General features: G+C 47.7%; 1 protein-coding gene across 2 annotated transcripts in view; it reads right to left on the bottom strand.

The window, feature by feature from the left end:
• Mxd1 (MAX dimerization protein 1) overlaps positions 1 to 16,100 on the bottom strand; it is a 21,865-nt gene extending 5,765 nt beyond the window's left edge. Inside the window, exons 1-5 of one of the 2 annotated variants that reach the window (XM_055617619.1) lie at positions 15,894 to 16,100; positions 15,492 to 15,591; positions 11,935 to 12,006; positions 9,755 to 9,784; positions 355 to 469 (exon numbers count right to left, since the gene is read on the bottom strand). In XM_055617619.1, coding sequence (XP_055473594.1) covers positions 355 to 469; positions 9,755 to 9,784; positions 11,935 to 12,006; positions 15,492 to 15,591; positions 15,894 to 15,966 — 390 coding nt within the window. In that variant the 5' untranslated portion in view covers positions 15,967 to 16,100. The remainder of the gene's footprint in view (positions 1 to 354; positions 470 to 9,754; positions 9,785 to 11,934; positions 12,007 to 15,491; positions 15,592 to 15,893) is intronic. The other variant, XM_055617620.1, reaches the window with a different exon arrangement.
• Between the last annotated feature and the right edge of the window lie 2,263 nt (positions 16,101 to 18,363).

The following is an 18,363-nucleotide window of genomic DNA, read 5'->3' as shown; positions in this document are numbered from 1 at the left end:
TGTGTGTGTGTGTGTGTGTGTGTGTGTGTGTGTGTGTGTGTGTGTGTAGGGAGTAGTACGGGGCATGAAGGAGACTGTGGACTGTGGGGTCTCCTTCAGTCAACAGTGGTAGATGCAGATGGGCCCAGGTCAGGCTGTGAGATGCTGAGGTCCTGGTGATGATGGGGACACCAGTGGCTAGAGGCACCAGGGCCTGAATTTCTGACTGGACCCTTTAACTGGGTTTAGATGTTGGGGAGGCAGGTGGGATGAGCTCAGAGACCATCCTGGAGACACAGCCTCCTTTGTCCCTCACAGCAGTAGAGAAACCCTCACCAGGCCAGAAGGGGCACAGTAGCAGGTCAAGGCACCTACCTTTATGTGCAATTTGGCTTTTGTCAGCAAACTCAGTGTGGTGTGTCGGCTTAACTCAGGGCCCAGCGGCACCAATCCCTTCAACTTCTCCAGGCACAGGCGGAGGTGAGCACGCCTGCGAAAACAGGACCATAGATGTATTTGAGACTCCCACAGCAGGTTCTGAAGTGTACTGCCTGACCTAGCAAAGGCTGGTACCAGCAACTACACTGTGAGGCCAGGCACCTGCGCTGAAACCCACCGAGAAGCAGAGCACATGGCTTCTCGGCTGATTCCATTTGTAACTCTGGGAAATGGGGTATAAATCAATCAGCTATTTATCAGCTTCTCCTGAACCAGCAGATGGCATCCCTGAGGCAGGTCCTCGCCTTGCATTGCTCTTCCTAGGTCACTGGATATCTATCACTGCCAGAGGACTGAGACCGTGCTCTGTGGCAGTGACCTGAGCAGAATGAGTGCACTGTCTGCACAGACATGGAGGGAAAGCTGGAATCCATATTCATGTGCTTCTGTGTACATGAGTCTTCAACAACTCATCAGCAACCAGTGGCAGTGGGTGGGCAGAGAGAAGGCAGGCAAGCAGGCACGTAAGGAGGGCAGTGAGGGGCATTTTTACTGAAAAACTTTTTGCTAAGTTTGGGTTTTTGACTGCACAAATCTACTGTTATTCTAACAGTTAGATACTTTTTTCTCATATGGGACAAGTTTATCACAGGCAATGTTTCCATCTTAAGTGCTGGACAAAGGCTGACGAGGAGGATGTACAGCCACACACAGGTCCTGTGTCACAGAATGACCAGAAGCAAAGGTGCCCCCAGAACTCTGGATGTTTGTACTTCACTGAAACCTTGGTTTGGTCTGCACTCTAGGATGGAACAGATTCCAGAAATATGAGAAATGGCCAATTTTGAGGGTTTCTGTGTGACTCGACCACCTCCTTTAAGCCTTGCTGAGTCATCTTAGCCCACAGAGAATTCTCATTTCTGGGGTTCCCTGTGGCCTGACTGTCCATCTCTCAATCCTTCACCCAAACTCCTTGGGCAGGTGAGCGGCAGCTGACACACACTAACCTAACATGCACGCTGTTGACTATGGCAGCTGTTCCAGTGGACTTTGAGCTTCTGGAAGACAGATTCCATCTCATCACCTCTCCACAGAGCTTGGCCCTGGGCAACGCCTATTCCCACACAGCCAGCTAGGCAGAGAGCCTCCAGCTGAGGGGAACAGTGCAGAGGCTCCTGACGCAGTACCGGGAAGGGTACGCTGGACCTCATTTGGAGCCCCCTGCTTTATCTGGATTATGGTGTGCTCAGACCCTCTGAGCTCCAGGAGCACATCATCACCCAGAGCTGGTGGACTTTTGTAAAAGCCTAGAAGCTGGCTGTGGAGTCATGCCCTGTGGAAAATCCCACTGCAAAGACTCAACGGCAGTAGGTAGCTGCTGGGGGTGGAGGGGAGGAGAGGGAAGCAGAAGCTGTGTGGATGGTAGATAACATTCCAACACCAACCATGCCATCGAAATACTATACAAGCAGAAGCAAGATACAACGCACATGTGTAAAAATGTCATAGTGAAACCGGTCAACCCACATACTAGAAAATTAATACTAAAGAGATACTGTGAGGGCTGGACACAGCTCATGGTTAAAAGCACTGATGCTCTTCCAGAGGACCTGGATTCGGTTCTCAGCATCCATGTTGGGCAACTCACAACCAGCAGAAGATCTGATGCCTCCACTCTCCACAGACACCTGTACTCACATGCACATACCCACACACAGGCACATAATTTTAAAAAAAATCTAAAAAAGGAGAAGCTATGAAAAAAATACAACTAGTGACTACATTGTTACGTGACTTACTTGTACTAGCTTACCTCTCCCTCTAAAGTTTGCAGACTAGTTATATATAGATGCTTATCAGCCTGCTAAATATTTGAAAAGACTATGAGGACAAGTCACGCTGTCCTCCTGTGTTGTGGTCACACACAGATATAAGACGGGCAGTGTACAGATGTGTCACTGTGTCCCTGGGCCACCTCACTGCTTTTGACAGTCTTCTGTTACCAAGGGTAGCCTTTAGCCCCTGTTCAAGCAGAAGGTGGTGCCAAACACTGGCTCCTGTTGCCCTATAGCCTGTGTCCAGCAATGCCTTGAACTTAGCAATGAACTTGGACAGCTTCCGGCTGGCTCTTCGGAGGAATGGTATAATCAGCACATGTGGACAAAAGGCTTGGGTCTACAGCAGCATGAGAAGCCATGCTTTCGCCTGCACTGCAATCCACGGCGCTTGCAGTCATGAGTGGTGCCAGGAGTCCACACAGATCAACCACAATCTTCTTGGTGGGCAAGTACCCCAAGGCCCTACTTTTATTATTTTTTACTATTCTGCATCAGCCAATTGCTACACAACCCAACATTAGTGTAGTGGTGCATGTAACTGCCATGAGCAGACATGGACAAGCACTGTGCCTCAGTCTTCTTCCCAAACACCAGCAAGCTCAGGGCCCTCGTCAGGCAGGGGTGACTGATAAAACAATCAGAGAGGATGGACATCTTCTGTCCTTGAAATACCTGGTAAACAAGGCTACCCCTTCTGTGGAAATACAGACATTGCTTATGTAGAAGGGAAATATCAACAGAGCAGTTATAAGCTGGTGAGGGTAACAGAGGTCCGTCTGAGGTCGTGTGTCATGTGGCAGCAGGATGCAGGTCAGGAGGGACGCATGTGCCTGACTTTCCAGGCTGCAGACTCTGGCATTCTCCCCAGCCCCTCCAAACCTCTACTCCAAAGGCCTTCATGAAGCAAAAGGTGAGGACTCAGCCCTCGATGGACAGCCATGTACACCTGGAGAGCGTACACCCCTCCCACAGCAAGAAAAAGAGTACCCCAGCTAGGTGTGAAGTTAAAGCAGGTTGGGGTGGACTGGTGGAAAGAAAACTATCAAGTATTGCTAAAGGGCAGGAAAGTCTGAGTGAATGGAAAAAATCTGCACATTCCTGGCGATGACCCCTCAAAGCAAAAATGCCAGCGTTCCTCCAACTCAATACAAGTCCACAAAAACAAATCCAAACGGCTTTCTTTCAGTGTTGGAAAGAAGATGTGTGTGAGGCTGCCAGCGTGTTGGGAAAAGAACGTGCTGCACAACATTACAGTTAGAGAGCCATGATGATTAAAAGCAGCATTGCATGGCAGCCCATGCATCATGTGGCAGAGCGGGCTCTCGGAAAAAGACAGCACTGCCCATCCTGGTGAGTATGTAGGACCTGGCCTGGGAACGGGGGCGTCATTATCGAAATAAACCCCAACAGATTAGAGGTCTACATGTAAAGCACGCTTACACACCACACTGCTGTTAGTTCTGCTCGACTTTTCCTCAGTCACGAAGGACGGAACATCTAACGCCAAGTGAAAGAGAAATGACCCCGGGGTAACGGTGCCTCACACGCTACTGACCCATATGCCCAGGAACAAATTCAGTGTGAAGACTAACACTGCAGACAGAAGCGCTCTGAGCTTCCTGGCTTAGAACCCGTCAAGCTCCTTCATGCCTGCTAATATCTCTTTTTCGGGGCCTAACTTTTAAATATGAAGCCAGCATGCTGAGCACTGGTTGGTCACGGGGCAGACTCTAACCAGGTTCACATGGCAGATGCTTGGATCGTCCAGCCTTTATTCCTCAAGAGTTTCTCAGGAGGCTGCTATGCACTCCTGGGTGCTGGGGCAAGGCTGAAGAGCAAGTCCCTGCCTCTGAGGCATTTAACTCCCACCCTAAGCTCCTGAATGGGCTCCTTTTGCCCTCTTCCTCACCCACCAGCCCCCCAGAGCTCCCCTAGTGCAGCCTATGATAATCTGCTTTCCTCTCTAACTGGGTCACACTTGTTCACTCACTCTGAACTTTCTATGTGGCTAGCTCACTACCAAGGACAAAGACACCAAGTTTTCTCATAAGCACTGGACCCCAGAGCTAATCCTGTGGCTGCCCAGGCTGAGTGGGGCACTTAGGGCTGTGGCACCTGTGAGAGCCCAGGCCCTCTTCCAACACAGCGTGATGCGCTTGACCTTGCTCAGTGCAGCTTTTTTCATTAGAAAGTGCCTGAGATTTCTACCCAGAAAGGAGAGGGTGGGTCTTCGGTGCTTTCTCTCCCACTCTGGGGTGCACACAGACGCCTTCAGGATCACTAGGTATGCTCAAGCTGTACAGTGTGACGTCAGAAGAGCCAACTCTTACTATGGGAGCAAAGCAGGTTTTGTGTTGAGAACAAAGCCTTGCTGAGTTAAACAGAACACTGAGTTAAGCACCCATCCAGGTGAAAACTGCAAGTCATGCTTTAAGGGAAGGTGTATTTTCCTCCTTTTCTTCTACAGTGATGTCTTGATCAACCATTGTAGTGATCTGATTGAATCCCTGAAAGATCCTCACCACCATGCTGATAAATCATTGTAGAAACAAAGGTGGTAACACACCCAGTGGTGCAGAAACAACTGTGCCACAGCTCCATGTGAAGACACTGTTTCTTCACTAAAATAGGAAATAAGTAGCTGTGCCCCCTCAGTATTTTCTTCCCAGAGCTTCATTTTAATATAAAGAGTACCTGTATCTCATTAGAGATAGAGTAGCTTTATCTCAGCCTGTGACTATGAATTCTGGCAATGACATCAGAGAGTGCTCTCAGAGCACCGGTAAGGGGCTGGAAGTTGGATAAGCGAACAACATAGGTCTCTCCTCCCAGCTGCTACAGGCAGATGGCAGCCACACTAGAGGTAAGCACGGAAAGATGTTTTTAGTGCCTGGACGTCAGCACAGCCTTGTCTCTCCACAGATCTATGGTGGATGGATAACTTCTGTCAGCCCTCACTCCCTGTGCCAACAGTCAGGAACTAACTATGACGTCTTAGAATGAACTCTGAATGTGCTCAAGGGTGCGCAGAAGCAGTAAGGGTGGCCCAGTGCACACCACACGAAGCGCACACCACACCCTGACCCAGTACACACCACATCTTGACCCAGTGCACACCACACCCAGTGCACGCCACATCCTGACCCCGGGCACACCACACCCAGACCCAGTGTGCATCAAGCCCTGGTCCTGTACACACCATGCCTAACGCTTTCTATAAAAAGAGTCTGTCCATTTGAAAAGTCAGAAATCCAGGAAAAGAGTTTCTACGGATCTATGATTATCAGAACATTCTCAGGAAAACTACTGAAAAGGCTTCTTACATCAGGACAGCACCACTGAAATCCTTTTGGACGAATGAAATTCATTGCATTAAGCACAGCTGTGAATTTCACACAGCACGCACGAAAACCTTTAGTCACAGGGCCAGCAGACCCTGCACCCAGCAAAGCCCACACCTGTACCATCCCGGGAAACATGGGTGTCTGCTATTAAGGAGAAGCCAGAGCTTTCTTTTGGGCAAGTGCCTGCTGTGGTACTGACTCCAGACCAGTCAGCATGGCTGGTGTGTCAGAATCTTCATGACCACAGGCTCCTTAAAAGACATTTACCCCAGAGCAGTTCCCAGACAAGAGAGAGCAGACTGAACACACGACATGCAATGGGAGATGGAAAGGATTCATAGTTCTAACCTGTTAACTACAGGAACCAATAGCACCCAAAACTGCACAAACCCTGCAAGCTTTCTGCAAGAAATGAGTAACATTTACGGGGAAATGCTACAAAGCTCTGCTTTGCCTACAGACAGAAAAGAGGTCTGAGTAAATTAAGAAACACACCACGTCCTAGATGGAAAGATCTAATACCTTAGCATATGTTCTGGAGCTCACTCTGGAGACCAGGCTAGCCTCCAATTCAGATATCTACTAGCCACTAACTCCCAAATGCTTGGATTAAAGTCATGTTCCACCACTGACCGCATATACTTTTAAAGGTAATTATATTGGAATCACAGTTTGAACTTTTGAAATCCTAAAAATTTGGAAGAATGAGGAATAGGAGGATTTATTAAAAATGTTTCGGAACTGGCCTCCATGACAGCTAACCACAATCCAAACACACTGAAACTGAGGTAGACAGACCCCAACTTCAAAGCCTCCCTAGGCTATAGAGCGAATGTGAGGCCAGCTTGAGCTACTGTAATGAAGCTCCGTCTCAAAGAAGGAAAGAAAAATTGTCATTAAAAACCTTGGCTATAGGCTGAGAGAAGGCTCAGTGGTTGGGGTCTGGCTGCTCTCCTAAAAGGACTCCAGTTTGGTTCCAGCATTTACACAGTAGCTCAGCACAACTGTCCATAAGTGCAGTTACGGGGCTCTAGCACCCTTTTCTGAACGCTGTAAGCACCAGGCACACATCTACATTCATGCAGGTAAAATACCCATACACATAAATTAGAACAAGTGAGTCTACAAAACGAAACAACAAAAAGCCTTGGGCGTAAGCAGGAGTTAAGTCTACACAGGGCAACAGCCATCAGTGAGGAAACTGGTTTCCTGAAGGTAAGAGATAAACAATCACTTGACAGATGTACTGCTCAGGCACGTCCTTTACCCTGTGGAATTGTAGGTGCTCAACAAACACTGTCACCATTCCACACATCTTTCTTTCTCTTGAAGATGCTAGGTATTTAACTGTTGAGCCCCAACCTGGCATAAAGCTTGTTCTGAATGTTTAAGGTGCCACAGAAGCCCAAGTGTATTCAACTCTGCAATACCAAAAGGGAAAAAAAATCCCACCTTAGAATTTTTTTAGATTGCTTTATTTCAAGAGCCCTCACAATCTTTTTATATATGTGAGGCAAAGAGTATAACTCAGTAGGGTGATTGCTGGGTTTGAGCCCAGTATAGCATAAACTGAGTGTGACAGTGCACTCCTGTAATCCCAGCATTCTAGCAGGAAGACCAGAATTTCAAAGTCATCCTTGCCTATCCAGGAAGTTTGAAGGCAGTCTGGGATGTATGTAACCTTGTCTCAAACTCAAGGGGGTGGGGGAGGGAAGGAAAAAGAAAAAGGACAGGAAAAAAAAAAAAGAGGCTCAAGTGTACTAGGGTAACAGGGTGATTTTCTTAAGACATGCACATCAACAAGGGAGAGGAAGAAGGGCCAGAAAACTGTCACCTGTTCCCCTGGGCTGTAGTAACCAAGGTTTGGATAAATTAAGTGACACAGGCCTTCCTTCCTTCCCTTTCAGACCACACACTCTAAAGCAGGCAAAGACTTGGTAGGACCCTACAGAAGCGAATTCTAAAAAGAAAAGGAAGCAGGAAAGTAGAAACAACTCCCCCAGGAAGCATAAGGCAAGGGCACACGGGAGCAACCTGAGGCCTATGCAGATAGTGCTGTCTTTAAATCACCTTTTGGGATTCTGCCTCCATAGTCCTCCAGCAGCAGCCCTCCATGGACCAACAAAGGGTTTCTGAGTCCTTCTTGTTAGACAGTCATCACTTCTGTGGGACGGGCCTGGCTCGTGTCATACCCAAGTGTAAATTTGTCTAGTATCCAACACAGGGCTAGTCTTGGACCACAGTAAGCAAATCCCAAACATCTCTGAACTATTTAAAACAATAACCACAACCCATGCTCTCCTCTCCTGAACACAGACAAAGACACACACACACACACACACACACACACACACACACACACACACACACACTGTGTAGTACTCTCACAGAGGAAAAAGGCATAAAATAATGGAAGACTAAGTCCTTGCCCGAAGAATGCAATCTGTTTTTCCTTTGCAGTGCTGGGATGGAACCCCAGGCAGGGCATGCCAGGCATGCATTCCACCACAGAGCCCTGGCCCAAAGGGCTGAAACGGGATAATACAAATAAATGCCTACAGAAAAGGTATGAAAGAAGAACTCAAGGCAGACATAAGAGGGACTCTAAGGATGAGGAAGGGAGTCCACAGCTACCATCTTCTATCCAAAGAACATTCTGAGTTCCTGGTTTCTGACATGTGAACCCTGAAAGCATAAAGGTAGCTCAGACTAGAGTACAGACCCTCCCATCCCCTGAAGTCACAGAGCAAGGAACAGGTGGGGAGGCCTGCATTTCAAGTGAATGGGTGCTCAGCGAACAGAATGAAGCTGTTCCGTGGTCTCAACCCAGCTACATGTGAGAATCACCTGGGGAGCTTTTAAAGAATTCCAGTGCTGACCCTCAACCCAAAACCTTTAAGTCTGAGTTGCTACATGAGACCTAGCACTGCTTGTTTTAAAACTACAGAATTATTATTGTTTCCCAGCATAGTAGAGGCCTGTGGCTATGTTTGCTTTTTTTCCGTTAAAGAAGTTGTTACCGCCTTGCGGTGGTTTTGCATGCCTTTAATCCCTCTGGAGGCAGAGCACGCAGATCTCTGTGCATTCGAGGACAGCCTAGTACAGAGCAAGTTCTAGCATAGCCAGGGCTACACCCTGTCTCAAGCTGGGCGAGGTGGCACACACCTGTAATCCCAGCACTCTGGGAGGCAGAGGCAGGTGGATCTCTGTGAGTTCCAGGACAGCCTAGTCTACAAATTGAGTCCAGGACAGCCAACACTACACAGAGAAACCCTGTCTAGAAAAAGAAAAAGAAAAAAAAAGACCTTCCTGGAAATGTGGGATTGGAGAATTTATGGAGAAGGGCAGCTACAATCAGGAGGCTGGCACAATGCTCACCATGTGAAGGCTGGGTGGACATACAGGACTCCACTGCTTTTACCTTACCTTTGTACATTTAACTTTTTCCCATAACATTTTATTTTACTGAATCTGTAGAAATAAATAGCTGTTCTCAGCCCCAGAAAACACATGCGTATATGTATAATACGTTTAACATATTTTAAAAAGTTATTAAAAGTTTTGCCAGTGTGTGTGAAGTCCAGCAGAGCTGAGAACTACAAGGCAGTAGCCCTGAAGGAAGGGCAGCTTGACCTGGAGACTAACGCTTTATGTCAGGAGCAAGCAGCACTCCAGCAGAGTCAGCTTAGGTGTGGGGCAAGGTGAGGCACGGAGGACGGCAGACTACTCTAGCAACCAGCCCCAGCCCTCCAGCCGTCATCTTCCCGATTTTCCATATATACAGCTGCCTGAGGCGAGACTCTTTGTTCACAAGGTAACTGCATGTGCAAATGCATGTGCAAATGTGAGGCACGTGTTCATGCACGTGTGATTCAGGCAGTGCTACAGAGTGAACCCAGGCATGCACACCTCACTGTCTGTGGGAGTCATCTGCAGGCATTCCCAGGGAGTTGGTGGAGTGAAGGGAGGCCGGGAATGCTTTCTCTGCCAGGTGGTACAGGGGCACCACTGCTTAGAGGGAGGGCCCGAGTGAGCTCCTAACGCAGGCTCTCCACTGGGAACAGGGTAGGGGCAGGGTGGGGTGGAGACTTAAAATGTGATGAGTAGTAAATGCACCAAACTCCCTGACCCCTCCTCCAAGACTCCCCCACTCACCTGTTCTTCTCCATCTCATTGTGAGTGGATCTGAAAGAAGAGCAAGAAAATAAAGATTACTTTCAAAAATCAGTTATTCTTGTCTTTTTCTTCTTCAGTTATGTTTTGTTTTTGTTTTTTTTCTAGACAGGGTTTCTCTCTGTATCAAGCCCTGGCTGTCCTAGACTTGCTTGGTAGACCAGGCTGGCCTAACAGAGATCTGCCTGCCTCTGCCTCCTGGGTGCTGGGATTAAAGGCATGCACTACTATGTCTGGCAATTATTCTTGTCTTAAAGAGTGATTTCAAGCTGGGCATGGTGGCTCTCACCTTTAACCTCAGTACTTTGGAGGCAGAGGCAGATGGACTTCTGTGAGTTCAAGGCCAGACTGATCTACATAGTGAGTTCCAGGACAGCCAGACTTATATGATGAGACTTCCTCCCTCTGTCTCTCAAAAAAAAAGTGATTTCAACACCAACATAACTATTTGAACTTTTGTTTAAGCATGCCTGCATATGTGTGTACACATATGTGTGTGTGTGTGTGTGTGTGTGTGTGTGTGTGTGTGTGTGTGTGAGCCACATGGCAACATTAGCATCTTTTTAGTATTGTTTTCCAGCTTACTTTCTAAGATAGGGCTTCTCAATGAACTTGGAGCTCTGTCTGGCAAGACTGATGGTCGGAGAGCCCTAGGGATCTGTTTTCACACCCACTGTGCCGGGGTCAGAGCAGTGTGCTCCCGTGGCTGAGTTTTCCAAGAATGTTGGGGAACTCATGATTGTGCTGTAAGTACATTACCCACAGAGCTGTCTTCCTAACCCCTATTTTAACTTTTTTCTACAAAGTTGGTAGGAGAGAAGGTAGATAAGTGGGATGGGGGTGGGGTGGTGTTTTCCTGGGTTCTTCTAAAGGAGTTTTCTTGGGGAGTCAGATAGTTAAAAATCTCTAAAATGCAGTTCAGAGGCTGGAGAGATGGCTCAGTGATTAAGAGCACTTGTGTTCTTGCAGAGAACCAGGGTTCTAGTCCTATTACCTACATAGCAGCTCACTGACTGTAACTCCAATTCTCCAGGAGATCTGACCTCTGTGGGTACCAGCTATATACAGAATGCACATGACATACATGCATGCAAAAGTCTCATATTTGTTAAAAAATAAAATAAATCTAAAAAAAATGTAGTTCGAGGAGCTCCAGTGACTTAATGAAAGGCAGGCAGTCCTTTATAAGGGGGATGGAGTGACCTGGAGAACACGGGCACACACTGTGATGTGCACTGGAGTGGCATAGCGTCACAGGCTCTCTTTAGGTTCTCCGTAAATTCATGGGGGTGGTACCATACCCTCCTACCCTGGGGGGAGGCATATAATCAAACATGATGCTGTCTGGTTACAAAATCCTATTTTAACTGGTAAAATAACCTCCCCAGTTCAGCACCCTGAATTCAATGCCTCATGCATATCCTCCAGAAGGAGGCTGCTACCCCACAGGAGTGAGATAAAGCAGGGGTCTGCAAATTCAACATGAAGGCAGCAGTCTGGTCAAAGCAAGAGCTGCAATTAAAAAGTCCAGCTTTGCCCTCCCTGGTACTGTAGATAAAATAGTTGTACTATCTTGTCCTTGGTTGGCCCCATCTGTTAAATGGGAATAAAAATAATTGCCAATAATCTACTAGACAAGCGTGGATCAATGAGGAAGCAACTATAAAAGTGACTGGTGAGGCTCGGATGAAAGGCCTGCTGGGTGGGAAACCCATGATTAGTGTTTATGGCTGACCTTGAGTACCAGGCCTTGCCTTAGACTTCATGGAAAGGTTTCCACAGTCATAAGAAGTCAACATGATTCCTTCTACATCCGAATGCAGCTTCTCCATGACCAGGAGACCCAGTTTTGGAAAAGGACATCTGGATTCTCTGGAATCTAACTGGCTCTGGTTATGAATTCTGTGACCCAGGAGGTAAAAAGCCTCATGGCAGTACCGCAAATGCTCAGCCATGTACGGCATCATTGGCACCACAGTCAAATTCACTCACAGCATAGATCAAGGAGAGTGTGTGTCTGTGTGGGGGCAGAGGGTTGTCTTCAAACATGACATTTCTAGCCCAGCATTAAAGCTTCTCTTCTAAGGGTTGATGAGAAGGCTCAGCAGATAAAGGTGTTTGCCACCAAGCCTGGTGACCTGAGTTTGATACCCAGGACCCACCTGATGGAGGGAGAGAACCAACTCCTGAAAGTTGTCCTCTGATATCCACAGGCAGGCCGTGGCATATGTGACCTACACATGCACACATACAAATAAATAAAAATGTAAGAAAAACAAGCTTTTCTTCTATAAGGCTGTAGGAGACTAACTTCTATTCGTGAAAAGAAACAAATGAGAAGATAATGACGACGGGGTAAGCTTTGTTTCTGGGACCTCCATACCAGCTCTCAGCTGGTTCACTGGGCTCCCCATCAGTCTTCTGGCTTCCATCCTTCAGGGGTGGCAGGGACAAAGCACAAGCATGTGGCTTCAAGCACGTGGCATATTATCTTTAACTGGGAATTCTAAGTTCAAAGTCTGACAGTTTCTTAGATGGAAGAAAGTGGTTAAGACTTCCCTGTTTAACTACAGAGGAGGAGTGCCCCACCCTGCCCTGGAAGGTTCAGAGGAAAAAGAGTACCTGCAGTACTCTCACAAACAATTTCTGGATTTTTTGAAGAGGTACAGACAAACTGACGATTTGTGTCTATACTAAAGAAATGCTGAACCTCCAAGACAAACTTAATTTACAAATTCTGCAGGAAGCATAACTTCAATTTTTAACTCAAGTTTTAGAAATGATAGGTTTTACTGGATCCTTAAGAGTGTTGAACACATGGTGCCTTCAAAGGGGGATGGCCATCTAACAGGTGTAAGTGAAGAGTGTGTGGCCTGCTGAAGCTGAGTTAGTCATTAATAAGAAGTAGCCACCCCCACTGAGGGGTGAGCGCTGAGGTTTTAATTAAGGCATGGGAGAATGCACACTTTCCTGTGTCAAACCATTTTCTGTACGGTCATTGAGGACTCAAGGGCTCTGGATGGCCAATAAGGTCAATCTTACCCTATAGCAGCACACCCTAATAAAAAGATAACTCAGCCAAATGCAGCCAGTCAGAAAGGCCCGTGCTAGGTCAGCGTCACAGCCACTTCTCATAAAAGAGTGCAGTGGCCAAGTGCCCGACTTCCTCTTTCCCGTCAGTGGCAGAGCCTGTTTTCCTCATGTTAACAAAATACACATCTAAAAGCTAGCACAACCAGAGACATGTGTACACACCTCCAGCTACTTCAGAAGCTGAGGCAGGAAGAGCACTGGAACCCAGGAGTCTGGGGCTAGCCTGGGCAACAGGCAAGACCTTTGCCTTTTTTTTTTTTTTTTTTCAGCGTTGGGATTGAATCCAGGGCCTCACACATGTTAGACAAACACTCTATCACTGAAGTACATCTTCTGCCCCAAGATGTTTTTCTTTAAAAACAACAGCAAACAAAAACGAGAAAAACAAAGGTCTCAATTTTGACTCTAAATAACAACTAAATCATTTTAAAAACCAGAAGGAAAGAAAGATCCTATCTTTTAATCCAGTGGTTATCTAAAGGATTCCAAAGTCACTGATATTCATTATGCTGTTATCTGTCTGCATATTTTGACAAGCAGTTTTAAAACAAACAGCAATTTCAGTTCCCAATAAGTTTGATATAATGGCTGAATCTTATTTTTTATTGTCCAAAGCAAAGTATTCCCTCAGACTCCACAAGCAAAGAACATATTTCAAACTGAATATGAACATGTTATTTTCTCAAGAGTTCTCTGAACTAGCAATATCTCCCCAGCCTTCTCATTTCACATTTATGATCACGTGGCCCTGGGCAGAAGGCGCCATCAGAGAGTAGCTGGACGTCAGTCAGGATCAGCCTTTCTGCCCAGGGCTGTGGAAGAGATCACACCTACCTAAAACTACCTGCTCAGACTTTAATCCTGGACTCTGAGGGACACCGGCTGTGTCATACCCATTCACTGCTTGAGAAGTACATGCACAGCTATGACCGCCCTATCGCTAAGAATGGAAAGCCAGCCTCCTAAGAGAAGGGTTTTCAGCTTTTCCAAAAATCAGAAGCTATCGCCTCTCTCAGGAGTACTCTAAGCTAACAACAAGAGAAAGGTTCTGGTATTTGGCTTAGCGCTTTAAGCTTTCACAGTCTTCTTTCCGGGACCAAATCACTTCTGCAGGACCTTTTGCTCCCCAAGCCTCAACACCCCCAGCAACGTTCCGATAAAGCAGGAAGAACAGTGTTAACATATTAGAGCTAAAGACCAGTGAGGCGGACAAGTCCTCCAACTCAGGAGTGGTAATAACAAAGGCAAAAGTGGGATACACTTGTACAGACACAGCAACACACAACACAGAAACCTTTGGCACACTTCTATGTGAAAGCAATACTATTACTATTATTTGCAGCAGAGCCTTCTTCTGACGCCACTGTTGGACTCATGTCAGTGTGAACATCTTCCTTAAAGGCTGTAGTGCCCACGTGCAGTGCTACTGACTACTCAGGCTATACCAGACGAGAGGACAACCCACCAGGTAATTACCAGGTCAGGTCCACCCTTCCGGTGCCTTAGTCAGGAGCACGGCACAGTGTGCTGCTCTGTTCTGTGTTGTCAACACCAAGGACTATGAACAGGGTGAACCAAGGACAAGAGGGGAGAATTTTAGGGGTGAGTGGGAACTTCCTGGGGTTTGGTGGTCTGTATTAAGTCAGAGGGTAGCCATATAGTGCTTGTGGGAAGTTATGCATGAGGGAGAAGGATTGGGATTTTAAATTGTCGAGGACAATATCAATGATTTTAGTTTACAGGCATGAGAACATAACTGAATGGCTGCAGTGACACAGGCTCCTACCAGCTAGCGAGGGGTTTTGTGTTTTGAGACAGGCTCTCACTATGTAGCCCTGGCTGGTCTGGAATTCCCTAAGTAGACCAGGCTGGCCTACAACTCACCTGCCTCTGCCTCCTAAATGCTGGGATTAAAGATATGTACCATCATGTCCAGCTACAACTAGTGTTTTCAGAAAAAGGGGTGTATGTGAATGTGGAGAAATGATATAAAGGGACAGTAACAGAGATGAAACGTTATTATGGATCAGGGGCTGTGAGTTTCCAGCCATTAACTAAACACTGGTGAAATTCACAGCTTTTGAGGACTTTAAGGTATTCTGTGAGGCTAACGGGAAAAAACTGCAACTTGCTGACACCCTAATGTTGCATGTATCTTTTCAAAGACGTGGGCTCTAACCTCAATCACTCCACTCAGCCATCAGGAAATGAAATCACAATTGAGTTATCAGACAAACGACTGCACTTAATGTTAAATATAAATTTCTACCACCTGTGTTGTCAGGCCAGATATTTCCTTTATAAACTCTTCTTTTTAACAAGCAAAATCAACTGATAGCATGCCACATTGTGAATTAAAGGAAACGCAGGAACTCCGCTGCTTGTAAGGAAGGGAAAGTAGTGAGCCTACTGCTAGTCCCACTTGGAGCTTCTACAGAGTATTAATAATAATAATAATTACAATCAATAACAATAGTAAGTCACAATGAAATGTAAGACATTCTTACTTTTCTCTTCATTTTCCTCAACTTAAAAGCAGGGCTGCTTGGCGTGTGCGTATTACTGACTCCTCAATGTATCTGGAGGGCTAGAATCCCTAAAGATAGCTACAACCAAGAGCAGTTACCTGCTATTGGTGCTGTTCTTCTTGGGCTTGTTCCTCCGTTTGAAGGCATCTCTGTCCTTGCTACTGTACGGCAACATGGAGGCATACCCATGTTCAGCTTCTAGAAAACCGAGGGGTCCTGTTAATGAATGGGCCCAGAGCATCTGACACCCTGTCCCCGCGTCCGTCCGTCTGTCGGAGTCCGGGGCACCGGGCGGGCACAGGCAGGCGGAATTCTGAGAACAATGCCTGCTCTTTCCCGGCGTGGACGCCCTCGGTTCGGAGCAGGTGTGGAAGGTTCCAGCTGCTCGCCGCCCCCCGCGCTCGGCTTTTGGGGCGCGGGCCCGGGGGTTGGCGCTCGCGGCCGGCCCGCGCCCCAACCACCCTAGCGGCCGCCCGCCCGGCCCGCAGCCCGCCGTGCACCTCTCTCCCGCCGCTCCAGGTAATCGGCCGCCTCCAGCAGCAGCTGGATGTTCATCCCGACGGCTGTAGCCATCCTGCACCCGGCGGGCAGCCTCTTCGTGCCCGTGGGCCACCGGCCGGGAACACCGAGGAGACGCCGCGCTGGCCAGCCAGGAGGGGCAGCGTTGGGACAGCACGGAGCCCGGAGCCCAGCCGCCACCGCCGAGTGTTTATCCCGACTCGCCGCCGCCCGCCCCCGGCCCCGTCCCTTGACAGGCCCGCGGCGGCGGTGCCCCTCATTGGGTCGCCCGCGGCCCGGCCCGCCCCCAGCTCGCCGCGATTGGGGAAGTGCCTACGGCCCCGCCCCAGGAGCCCGCTCCTCCCGCTGGTTGGCCGAGCTTGACAAGGCCCGGACTCCACCCCCTGTGCCCATTGGCCACAGGACTCGCAACTCCGCCTCGTGCTTCTGCCTGCCTCCCATTGGCTCCCCGCCGACAGCCAGGCCTCCGTGGGCTCTGCGAGTATTGGTCAAAACAGTACAGGGAATGCCGCTGCGACCGCGCCTCATTGGCTGAAGCCCTCGGAAACCTCCCGGCTACGATGACGTCACTGCTCTGACCAAGCAGGAGCCCACTCCCGGGCCGCTGATTGGCTACAAAGCAGGAGGGCAGGGCGGCCCCCGCCCACTGGCCACCGACCTGTTGCCCACTGTCTCTGGGGGGAACTTCAGGCCTAGCTGGGAACCTCGGGCAGATGGTGGCACCTAGCTCCCACCCAAGGGGTCATGGGAAACAGCCAGCTCCCTTATACCCTTTACCATGCTCACACCGAGTGGCCTGGTGCCTAAAAAGTAAGGCTGAACTCGAGGCTGCCCCTTCTATCCCAGAGAAAAAAACTTCAGAGCAGGCATCTCCCCAAGGCCACAAATGGTGTGTGCGCCACCGGCACCCACACAGGTCCTTGAGCGATCACGATTTTTGAAATTAAAGGTCTTTTGAGCCCCCAAATGCAATGGCAAGATCTCCAATTTAAAAGGCAGGAATAAAGTAAAGGGGTAAGTAGTCCGCAAACTGAAATTAGCAGGGTATTTTCAAATAAAACTCATTAGCGTTGTCAGTACCTCGTGTTAGCTTTCTTTGTATGAACAAGTCAAGGAACCTACCTACACTGTTTCCATCCCTCAAGACAACCCTTGTCCTCCTTACCTACATTTGGCACATAAAGAAAGAGGCTCAGAGACAAATAACTTTTCGCTCGGGGAAAGACTTCTGAACCCTTGTCGTCTCAGCCACAACTGGCCTGGCGATCCTCTGATTTGCAGTTGTACAAGAAGAAAGCAAAACAAAACCCCACCACCACCACCAAAGCAAAAACCCTAAAACCCAGCAGGTATAGAGAACTGCAGATAGCCACAGAAACAAGTCCAACTGTGGGTAACACACAGCGGATGCAGTGGAGAGGCAGTGCTGGCCGGCATGTGCAAGCATCCAATCAACGGTTCTGTGCTGACACACACACTGAGGGCAGCTTTGGAACTTGAAAATGAGAATGGGGAAAAGAACCACTTAGAAGATTTTAAAATTGTATGATGTTTGTTAAGTTTAAAATGTACAGTAATGTGCGCAACTATTAAAGTAACCAATTTAATATTTGGTTACACTGATTTTTAACATCTTGGGTTTTGCACTTTTATATTTCCTCCCCAAGATTACCGCGAATATTTGACATCTTTTCAGTCTTTCTTTTTTTGCTCTCAACAATTTGTTTCAACCCAGTCCCATTTTAGGATCATTTTTCTTCCCGTACAATCACTCTAACTGAAAAGCCACACATTTCTTTTTAAAACAGTGGTCAGAGTTTGAAACCCAAGCCAAAGAGAACAAATAAAGCACGTAAGCTAAGCACCAACAAGTCTAAATCCAACTCCAAACAAAAATACCCAATTACATAAACCCAATGGGTAAGTCGAAGGGATATGGCAATTTCCTTTCCTGGTGACAGAAGAAATGGATTGGTGAGACCAAGTAGGACTCGACATCAAAATCACAGAGCATCTGGTGCCATCTACTGGCAGTGAAGCAGGAGGCAGAAGACAAAGAGTGTTCCCAGCTTTCAGTACTCTCCTCCAACCCCAAATGGCAGCTGTCACTATATAAGCATGAGCTGATAAACTGGCCATGCCTCCCAAACATCAGAGTTCTAAAATGGTTGGCCCCAGCTCTCTGGCAAGAATCTTAATGAAAAGACTGCACGTGATTGCACAAGGAAGGTGCTTTTCAGCTTACAAGATGAAACTAACAACTGAGTGATTAAAATGGAGGAACACAAAAACCTATGACACAGTTATCAAACAGCCTTTATCTACACACATACATGTAAATCCACCACATTTTATATTGCACAGCACACAGAAGAGGGTTGCAGTGATCTTTAAAGGTAGACTTATAAAGGCACAGAAAACTCTACAAGGCTCCATATTAATTCAACAGTA

Source organism: Psammomys obesus, unplaced genomic scaffold (genome assembly GCF_907164565.1).
Source record: "Psammomys obesus unplaced genomic scaffold, mPsaObe1.curated_primary_1811, whole genome shotgun sequence".
Taxonomy (NCBI): domain Eukaryota; kingdom Metazoa; phylum Chordata; class Mammalia; order Rodentia; family Muridae; genus Psammomys; species Psammomys obesus.
This window is presented reverse-complemented; position numbering and strand designations above follow the sequence as displayed.